Genomic DNA, 11,425 nt, shown 5'->3' with positions numbered 1-11,425 from the left:
GGACGAGGGCTGCTGAATCCACCACTGAAACATTTCCGCCCTCCATCTTCTCTCATCCATCGACACAGCCATCATCCATTCATCATCACACATCCACACTTTTACTTTAAGATACAGTATTAAGCCACACAGGTGTGACAGTATGTCGAGACTGTGTAAACTGAAAATATGTACATAAGGTAAATGATGAATGTCACATTCACTTCTAGAAATTGTAGAGATGTACGTAGCGGTTCTTTTGCAGTAGACCTTCTGAATGACACGTTACCCAACTGTCCATCGAACACCCTGAGGACATTTTGGATATACTGTCACAAGATGTGTGACATGATGTTGAGAGACTGTATAAATATGTACATAATGTAAATGATGAGTATGATGTTCACTTTTAGAAATGGCAGAGATGCTCTTCTGTTATTTTGCAATAGTTCTTTTGAATGATGGGCCATGCGTTCAGGCTACAACCAAATGTAACACTGACGGAAATGCTACAGCAGAAGAGGATTTAAACTGAGCTGGCCTCCAGCTTGCAGGTTACGAAATGATCTGCAAAGGTTATACCTGACATGAGCTCGCCTTTTCAGGTTCAGAGCTGTGAATACCTTCAGCGATGCCTCTCTTCTCATTAAAGCCACAGACAGAAGGCTGTAGTCACAGATGATGCTTACAAGGCATTTTTCCAACTTTGTAATTAATCATGGTTTCTTACTGTAGTCAATTACTTTTTGCATGATGTGCACTTCTGCACAGTCGCTGAATCGAGTTAATTCTGACTCAGGGACTCTTTTACAGACTGGCAATGCAACAGCTGTGGCATTAACTCTGGATTTGAACCTGAATAAAAAGGCTTTCTGAAGAAGCTGAAAAAGTGTGACTCTTGCTTTTGTGAACACAAATACTTTGTTTTTCTAAAAGGATATTAAGTATTAATGAAAAAATAAGCAACAGTCAGCTAATTTTGAGTCGGATATAAACATCTTCATGTATGAAAAGGACAGCACGGTGGTGCAGTGGTTACAGCAAGAGGGGTGTGGGCCCAAAACCCAGGGTGGGGGAGCCCGCACGCTCTCCCCATGTCAACGTGGGTTTTCACTGGGTACTCCAGCTTCCTCTCACAGTCCAAAGACATGCAGGTTAATTGGTGACTCTAAATTGCCCGTAGGTGTGAATGTGAGTGTGAATGGTTGTCTGTCTCTATACATCAACCCTGTGGTAGTCTGGTGACCTGCCCAGGGTGTACCCCGCCTCTCGCCCAATGTCAGCTGGGATAGGCTCCAGCACCCCTGTTACCCCCAACAGGATAAGCAGTTATAGGATGAATGAATGATGGTATAGAAAGTTAGATGTAGAAAAACTCAGCTAATCTTCATCAGATGGAACTGAAATGTTTGAGCTGGTCATATGTTACCCTGCTCTGATTGGTGCACATAAATCCATTACATCACCTTTTTTCCAACTGAGCTGTTTGTGATAATTAGGGGCCGGGCAGCCTAAGCTGCCAGGACCCTATTGTTATCCTGCATGTTCTTCTTCTTCTTCCGAGGAAATCATACTTCCCATGCGCGAAGAATCACCAAACTTTGCACAAAGGTCCAGTCCCATGCCAGATTGCCTCAGCTGCAAAAACAGGCCAATAGTCCTGATGGTGGCGATGGTGGCGATCCACACAGATTTTTGATTTATCAAAAATTGAGCCTACAGTGCATCAAAATGTTTGACTGTAAATGGTATTGTAAACATATACTTGCAAATTCTTGCTAAATACATTTTCAATGTTCATTAAAAAAAAAGACAAAATTTTGAAGTCATGGTAGATGATGTTTGGAAAATATCAGAATTCTATCTCAAAAACTGAATTTTTTTTTTTACAGCATTTTGAATTTCGCTCTAATGTGAACAATTGGAGTCAATGCAAAAATGTCATTTTTAAACATCAGTTTTTCACTTATGGAGCCAATAAATCATTGTTAAAAACAAATTACCAACATCTCCATGCTGTCTAGATGCAATTTGTGTATTTTTGGATTTTTGTCTTAATAACTGAATTTTTGACAGCCGTTTGAAATCTGCCTTTACACACTAACAGCTGCTGTCTTGCACACAGGTGACTGGCTTAGTCAATTTGTGAAGCTACATGTGACATTTCTGTTTGCCAATTAGCTCAGTGAGATAGAGGATGGTTCTTGGTGTTGAAGATTGTGAGTTCAAGCCTCAGCTCGTGCAACATTTCCATATGAGAAATCTACCCAAACTTTTCATAAAGGTCCAGTCCCATGCCAGATGTCCTCAACTGGAAACACAAGACAATAGTCCTGATGGTGGCGCTACAGCAAGCCTCTAAATTTCAAAACTTTGAAAATTCATAACAAATCAACCATATGTGCTACAGCTTTGGAACTTTCACTTTGAAATTTGCTTTTCCATGGCATGGATGGCTACTGTCTGGCACCCTGATGCTTGGCTTAGTCAATTTGTGAAGCCACACATGAACTGTCACTTGCCAATTAGCTCAGTGAGATAGAAGACGGACCTCAGTCTCAGAAGTTGTGAGTTCAAGCCTCAGCTAAGGCAGAACGGACATTCTAATGTGAAAGTCCTATGTTCAGGCATCATGCTATGTGGATTAGAGACTACTAAGGTTAAAATAATTATGATCCAGGCAGTTTTGCGGAGAGACAAATACTCTTTATCAACACTTTTCCCTGTTATCCCTTGTCTCTTTTCCCTGTTTATTTGGCTTAGCTATCAGTCAATATGCAGAGTCTATCCAATAGCTACTTTTACATTTTAAAAAATGTTTTCATCTTTGTCACCATGGATAATGTTTAGCTTTAAGCTAGATCAGGCCAGTTTGTTCATAACTGCTAGCAGTTAATGTTATTCTTACTTTCTTGTTCATGAGTTTTTTCTTTCCTTTGTATATTCTGATCACTTCAGCCACTCATCCACAATTTGAATGGCATGCCATAATTATATGATGTAACTTCTATGTTGTGATATGCTTTGTTTTAGTGTGTGGGTTGTTCAGAATTGCCTAATTTTGCCTAAAATTGCCCGGCCCCGACCATTGCTGCGCAGCAGCTATAATTACATCTGATATCTCTCCTTAGAGAGATTCTGTGTATTTATAAAGAGAGTTTTATGACTTGCTGGGTTGGCTGGACTTTGACCACTTATCAGACAGAAAGCTGAGTCAAACATTAAAGTGCTGGCTGACACTGAGGACTGACAGCGTGGTGTTTGAAAGAGTATTTGAAAGAATAAAAGATGGAAGACAAGGTTTTAGTGGGCTGCAGAGCACAGGCACGGAAAGGTATGCTGTTAATTATATTTGCTCTTGTGTCTTTCTGACTGTTATATCACAGTTATATGACTTTAGATTTATGGTTGTCTAAGTAGAGCCAACAAAAACACAGACCTGAGTAAACAATCTCCCAGCATGATCTTTGTGAGCTTTTAATGCATCAAATGATCCTCCTCAGCAGGTGTCATAGTCAAATTTCCAGTTTTTCTGTGTACTTTTAAGACCTGTTTCACAAGTTGCAATTGAGAAGTTTATTTTTGATTTTTTTTTTTAAAACAACAAAACAGCTCATGACAGGATCGAGCTGGAAGCTTTCAATCATAATCCTCAATTATCCTCATCAACGACTGTTTCCAAGGTCCAGAAGGAACTTTTCATTTCCTTCAAATTCACTAAAAAATGTTTCCAAAATCCTGAATTTCAAAATATTTGAGTACATCTTTATTTATTGAATGTGGATTTATGATATGATGATATGTTTGCACTGCTGCTGAATAATCTTGTCTGCTGCCAGGGCATAAGCGCGATCTTCAGGAGCTGAGGGTCGTCCTTCTGGGGCACGACTGGCTGGAGAAGAGCTTGACAGGAAACACCCTCCTCAGCCGACAGCTGTTTGATACCAGCAGAGACGTGAAGATGTGCGTCAGGAGACAGGGTGTTCTTGACAGCGGCCGTACAGTTATTGTTGTCAACAGCCCTGAAAGGTGCATCCACTACTCTGTCCGAGACCCCGGCCTGGTGAGCGACAACATGGCAACCTGCATGGCCATGTGCCCGCCAGGACCTCACGCCTTCCTCATGATCATACCCATCAGCCCTCACCGAGGCAGAGAGTGGACAGTTGAGGGACCTCTTGAGGTGCTGAATGACACAGTGTGGAGAAACACGATAGCAATATTCACCAGATGTGAGAGGCTGAGAGGATCATCTGTAGAGGACTACGCTGCAAGACACAGCTTTCTCAAAGCAGTTTTGGAGAAATGTGGACATAGATACCACCTTTTAGACACAAGCATTTGGGGAGACGATGATGATACTCAGGTTGCAGAACTTTTAGAGAAGATTGATGCAGTGGTTGCAGGAAACATAAAAGCAGGAGGAGCTGGTTATGTGACTACAAATGAGGAAGTCTCTAGAATAACTGGGAGGGAAAGGAAAGAGGTAGAGGAGAGGGCGACTCTGAGGCGAATGAATGTGCAGATGGCCAGGAGCACACTCAGATCTCTCATAGGTAAGCTTCTATCAACTAATATTTTTATAAAAACACTGGATCAAATGTGTAATGTGAATGGAGAAACTTACAAAGAATTACCACATAATTCTGCAGTTACTCTTACAGAGCTTTTTAACTCCTTTCAGCTCATTCTTTTGGTTTTTTTCGGCCTGCAAATTTACTACAATTGTTTGGCCACAATAGGCACGTGTTTTCATTTTAAAAAGTAGCTGCAAAAAATGTAGCAGCTAAAGAGCTAGATATTTCCCTCAGTAAATCTGAACTAAAAGCAGAGTGAATATTTACAGCTCTAAATAATTGCTCATGTTGTTTTGTATCTGCTGGATGTGGAAATAGCCGACAGTATGCCATATCAACTTAAATGAGCTTTTTCAACCAAAATTAGCACACATGTAGACAAGTTTTTAAAATATGTGAACCTGCTAAAAATACTGGTGTGTCACATTGGATGTCAAGGACGGGCTGGAAAACAGGTTAGTAAACAGTAGAAAGCAGCATCGTGGCCAGTGAATACATTATGGTGGTTACTTTTTATATATATATATATATATATATATATATATATATATACATATGTATATATATATGTGTGTGTATCTCTTACTTATTCAGTCTCTCTTTCAAAGTTGGTGCCGACCAATTTGGAACGATTTTCGAGTGGCGCTTGAGCAGAAACAGATGGTGTTTTTGGCGACCTATCACTGCATCACTCCAGTAAATTGGCTACAATTAGCAGATCAGAGACACAGAAGAATGAAATAAAGATGAAGTTTAATGTGGAATATATGTGTACAGATTAAGAGATGATTTGTGCTGATATATTTAACAATATTCTTTGGTGTTAAGACACCAGAGGGAGATTATTTGTGATCCTGGGACATCTGAGCAGCAGGAAGATAAATCCCCCCATGGAGTCTAGACACTGGTGGTGGCTGATGACCAGAGTTGGGTATAACACGTTACAAAGTAACATTAGCGTACTTTGATTACTTTTTACAGTAACGAGTAACCTAACGCATTAGTTTGCTGTTTGAGTAATCAAATACTTAAGTACATTTTCAAACAAGACATCAGTTACTTCCGTTACTTTTAGAACGCTGGTCCTTCAGCTCCGAAACAGCAACGGCTGTTGTTTGGTTCTAATAACGGAGATAACATTAAACCTATCAGTCCGAAAGAAGTCATGAAGCTTGTGGCTTCTACGTGGTAGAAGAAATGCTGCCGTTGTCTACAGTGGAGTCTAAAACATTCTGCAGGATCGTCAGTAAAATCCCCACGACTCAATAGATGGAGGAGGACTCGCTGACAGACAGGTCAGACTCAGGACTTGCATTATGCCTGGTACACACTACACGACTTTTCTGCCTGTTCTGAAAGTCACTATGTCACATTACACGATTGTGGAGTCCTAAAATCGTGTCGTGACTTGGCCGACAGACATGACACACTACACGATGGTACTCACCAATTATCCCCGGTCGTCTTTCATGACGTGTGATGTCATCGGGTTATTCTTGTCTTATTTTCATTACTATTATTTGAGTCACTGTGTCTGTTCATGTGCCAGCCTAAATGTTGTTGTAGTCACCTAAAAGCAGCAGGTGGCAGGAGCTACATTTGAAGTACCGTACATAAACATTCAAGCTACTGTATCTTCCACAACCAAGTTCCTACAAATGTTTCACAATAAAAGCTCTCAGCCGAGGTTATAAGGGGTTTTTAATCTGAAAGAAATTCAGGAAGTGTTGAGTGAGTTTGAAATGACGACGCGATATGTTAACTTTATAAAGACAACGGGAGCGGATAAAAAGTAAATATATAAACACACAGAGGGATTAATAAATAACGGACCGTCTATAATGTAGTCTGTGTCAAATGNACTGGTCAAAGTGACGGCTGTGAGAACTGGATCTCAGTGAAGGGCAAGTGGTCCATAACTTTAATTTTGAGGACAAAAAATGTAGGCTTAGCGCCCTGTGGTCCATTGCCCAATAGGAAATGTAGAATACTCAAAAGTACTTTAAAAGTGCTTGAGTTACTTTTCTCAAGGAGTAACACAGTTACTTTTCAAATAAGTAACGCAGTAAAGTAAGTTGATTAGTTTTAAGGTAACCCGTACCCAACTCTGCTGATGACTTTGGTTGATGACTGATGAGGCAAAATGAGGCTGCATCAGAGAAGACTAGGCGGTGATGGGGAGGTGGAGGGTACGCATGGCTGCAGCATTAAAGGACTAAAATAACTAAAATTTCTTAAAATAAAGCTTTCCTTTTTAAAAGAGTTCAGTTACCCCTCACCTGTCCGAACAGATCTCCATGTCACTGTCATTTTTATTGTCAAGTACATCCAAACATGAGATTCTTCCAATTTAATAATGTTTCCTAAACCCTGACTTTTATTTAAAATCCAGGAGAGTCTCCTCCGATCTCAATGCTTCGAATTCTTATCGTGGGACTGAAGCAGGTTGGGAAGAGCTCAGCTGGAAATACCATTCTTGGGGAGGAAGTATTTCCTGCTGGATATCCAACATCACAGTGCACTAAGAGACAGGGTGATGTTCATAACAAGGGAGTCACTGTGGTTGAGGCTCCTGGCTGGCATGGCAGATACTGCTCAGATGACACTCCACAGGAGGTACAACAACAGATTACCCACAGTGCATCTCTGTGCTCCCTTGTTCCCCATGCTGTCCTGGTGGTCGTACGCAGCGATGAGACTTTTACTGAAACAGATCGCTTGAAAATGGAGGAACACTTAATCCTTGTTGGAGTGTGGGCGTGGACTCGAGCCATCGTGTTGTTTACTTGGGGAGACAAGCTGGGAGTCACCCCTATTGAGAAGCACATTGAGAGATGGCCTGCCCTTCAGTGGTTGGTGGACAAATGTGGGAATAGATATCATGTTTTTGATAACTCAGACAAGGTTGGAGACCTTCAGGTTAGGGAACTGCTGGCAAAGATTGAGGAAACAGTGGTGGGAAGTGATACTGGACACTTGTTGCGTGGTTTTATGACACTCCAAGAAAGCAACAGGCATCTGGATCTGATCTCCAAAAAGAAAGCAAGACAGCTAAAGAGGGCAAGGAAGGACAATGATCTGCTGAGGCAAACAGTCGAGCAGAAGGAGAGGGTAGTACAGGACATGATTAAAACAGCTAAAGGGAAAGATGAGCAGACTGAAGCTCTGAAGGCAGCAGCAGAGAGGAAAAATAAAGACTATGAAGAAGAGATTGGCAGAAGATTAGCGGAGGCTGAGAGGGAGAACAACCAGCTCAAACAAGTCATTATGGGCAAAGACAGAATAATAACAAGCTTGCGTGAAAGATGTGCTGTGAAAGATGATGTGATTAAAGCTACAAAGCAAAGCAGCGAGCTGGAAAAGGAAGAGCTGGAGGAGAGAGTGAAGGAATGGGAGCAAGAGATGGCAGCCTTCAAGAAAAAGTGTGAGGAGAAAGATAAAGAGCTGGATCAAATGATGATCAATCACAAAAGAGAAGCAAAAGATTTTAAAGAAACAATAGAACAGCTGAAGAGAGAAAAAGAGGATATAAAGAAGGTGCTGGATGCCACAATTGAAGGGATGCAGAGGCACTATCAGAAAAAAGACACCAAAAATGAGATGAACACTGTGCACTCTAACAAAGGTCACAGGAAAACAATGATGGACCTCATGTTATTGGAGGATCTTGGCCAACGAAAATGGGCCTTCACGGTGCCATTGAGCCACCATGGAGACGCTGTCAGACCCAGTGAGTATAATGTTATTAGCAGCACAGAACCTGAGTGAGATGATCCTGAGTCTGGTGTAGTTATGTGAGGCCTTGTCTACACGTACATGGTATATTTGAAAACATAGCTTTTTGCAATGCATTTTGGCCCTTCATCCACACACAAACAGTTTTAGGTCACTGAAAACTGATCTCTTGTAAAACTCTGGGGTTGAGATTTCAGACACTGGGTCTCATTCATGAAATGTTAATAAATCTGTGAGTAGGCCTGCACATGTGTGTATGTTTATGAATGCCAATCAATCGTTAATTGACCGTGCACTCCCCCTTGTCAGTGCTTAGCATACATGCCCGCCCGTAAGTAGCCAGTGACTACCATGTATGCAGGTGATAATTACTATGGATAGTAATTGTCAAAGAAAGAGATAGAGAAAAAGAAAAACTGAAAGACTGAAGTTATTTTAGGTGAAGTGGGGTTGAAAAAAGCATTTTAGTTTCTTCTCTTAGTAGTGGTGTGACAGGGACAGGTAAATCACAGGCCTGGAAGGAGGTAGTGGGTGCTGTTAACTCCGCGTCATCTGTAAGAACCATCCAAAAAGTTAAGCGAAAATGGTTGGGTATGAAACTAGATGCAAAAAACACACAAGTACACACAAAAAAACACAACAACTACAGGAGGCTCTCCCCAGTCACAGCTCTCTGCTGCAGAGGAGCACATTGCTTGCATCATTGGAGAGACCTCTCTGTCAGTTTGCCCTAAGCCTTGCATTTTTTTGTCACTGCTGTAAAATTAAACTACAATTAAAACATCTTAATACAGTAAGTCTAATATAGGCAGTAAACCACCACCAAGTAAGATAGTCTCCCTCCAACTCTCTGCCAGATTCGGGTTCACCAGCTGCCCAGTGTGAGCGGAGACAGACGCCAAATTGCTTTCCCACATCCACAAGTCTTATTAAACCAAGACTCAATTTGAAATTATGCTTACATCCCCCACGTTGCATCTCTGATAATTATATTAAACAAAAATGACATGCAGTTTGGGGCTGCAGTGCGTAAAGAGGGCAGAGGAGGAGTGTGTTGGTTTGTTATTTTATCTATTCAGAGAACAGGGGTTTCCAATTTTGTATCAAGTCCATTGAAATAAATCATTGTCATTTTTAAGAACCCCAATCTGAAGCTTAAATCTGTTAAATGCCAACAAATTTAACTAAATGTGTTGCATTTCTAATCTCTTGTTGTGTGTAAATTACATGTTTCAACGCCATCTGTGTATTGTTAACATAACAGAGCACAATGCAAAATAAAACTGTAATTTCTAATAATGATAAGCAATATCTTGTTTACACAAGCACTACAAGCAGTCAGAAGCAGGCGTAGACTTTGTTGGTACCTATGAAAAGATCGGAGCTACACACATACAGTATAGATGAATGCCGAAATACTCTAAATTTCCTTCTGTGAACAGTTTACACACAAATTCCTTCTGCTCACGTTTCATGAATGAGACCTACTCTTTTTTTTTAGTGTTGACGTGTAGACAGGGAAAACAGAGTTTTTGGCTTGTAATGTCAGAGTGCACACCGTTATCTCCTTTGTGTGGTGTCACAAATGAGGTGACATTTCCTGCAATGGCAGCTGTGACCAAAATAGTGCTGGCTTTAACCTTGCTAACTTTTTCACATATTGTAAAACTTAAATTAAAAGCCTAGTCCCAATTTAACGCCCAGTCCCTTTAACTAGCCTGGTGTGGCTACACATTTTGACAAATGAATACCTGTGTCATTTAGACACCTGGTCTGGTTGCCTAGTTGTTCATTTTTATAGAAGTTCTTTGTATGTATAAAAACAGGTTGTTGGCTGGTCACTTAGGCTTACATTCGTTAGTTGTTTAGGTCGCACATACAAATATGAATGTTTAAAGTTTTGTCAATATGGAGGCGCTACACATCATTAGCTCAGTTGGATTCTCAGTTTTTTAAAACCACGAGCATCAGAGAAGACCGTTAATTCACTCAGATTTAGCAGCACGACAATAACAAACAAATGGAGACTCACCTCCTCTGACGCGGTCATAAAGCCAGAGTATGTGTCCATTCCTTGATTACACGCTAAGTTATTCATATTCCTTTAGTCCATAAAGATCCAGCAATCAAAAGAATCAAAAGGGTTTTTCATAAATATTGTTTTAAAGCAACACAATGGAGTTTTTGAGCCCTCAAAATATATATCCAAGATCTTTTTGATGGAACATCAACTCACAATAGGTTGGATGACACCTCTGTCATTGCTTAAGAGCGTCTGTTTCACTTGCACTGGCACTATGCAGTTTCGGGGTTCGGGTAGGAACCCAGACACAAAAAGTACTACAAAATTTGGCTGCTTTACGGCATATGTCATATCCCCTCCTCTCTTTAGAGTAGCGTAGCTGAACCGAGGTGAACTAAGTTAGATGTGGTTGTCATGGCTGAAGTGACAAAGAAAAGGAAGAAGGTGAAAGTGTTGTCCGAGGAGACAAAGAAAGGAAAACGGGAGAATGATAAAACAAGAGCTCGATGAAGGATTAATATTGGCCCGGCTTTCACATGCTGGCGAGAGCTGAAAGAGGAGGAGGGATGCTCGACCGATGGTGACCTGGCGCTGTTACTGCAGGACTCATAAGACTCACTGTCTGCAGGTTGGCTGCCTCAGGTACATTTTAAGATAAAGTGTTAGCCTACATACAGACAGCTTTCATTTTAGTTTGTCTTTAACTGTTTGCTGTTAGCACCGCAAGCGTGCATACAGAGCAGATTGAAATATGTCTTTCTACATGCTGATCACATGTACTGATAAAATGTTGGCTTGGCTGGCAGAGGTTTTATCGCACTTACTCACAGTAACAAGCGTAGTTGTCGTCAACTAGAGTAATCTTGACGTTATATTCCCTTCATCTGCTGTTGTCTGACTTCACTCTGTTGAGTTTGTGTGTTTGTGTGTGCGCGCGCTGTGAGGAGGAGGAGGTCAGCCCTGACATGCAGAGAGCAACTCATTTCTGAGTTTAGAAAATGAATAAATAAATAAAGCAATCGGCCTAATCATGTGTGTACAAAATGCTATAAGGCTACATTACCTGTTGTGAAGACATGATGATCGCGCATTACACGGCCAGCTTCAGGAA

At 41.0% G+C, this 11,425-nt stretch overlaps 1 protein-coding gene across 1 annotated transcript; it reads left to right on the top strand.

Annotated features, from left to right (window-relative positions):
* Positions 1-3,192: 3,192 nt before the first annotated feature.
* On the top strand, positions 3,193-11,329 carry LOC126393566 (GTPase IMAP family member 8-like). The gene is made up of 3 exons (XM_050049778.1): positions 3,193-3,313; positions 3,819-4,535; positions 6,949-11,329. Exons 1-3 carry the CDS (start codon positions 3,268-3,270, stop codon positions 8,322-8,324), a joined length of 2,139 nt encoding a protein of 712 aa, XP_049905735.1. The 5' UTR covers positions 3,193-3,267; the 3' UTR covers positions 8,325-11,329.
* Positions 11,330-11,425: the final 96 nt, after the last annotated feature.

This window comes from Epinephelus moara, chromosome 7, assembly GCF_006386435.1.
Source record: "Epinephelus moara isolate mb chromosome 7, YSFRI_EMoa_1.0, whole genome shotgun sequence".
In the NCBI taxonomy this organism is placed as follows: domain Eukaryota; kingdom Metazoa; phylum Chordata; class Actinopteri; order Perciformes; family Serranidae; genus Epinephelus; species Epinephelus moara.
The sequence above is the reverse complement of the archived record's forward strand: the minus strand, read 5'-3'. Positions and strand labels throughout refer to the sequence as shown.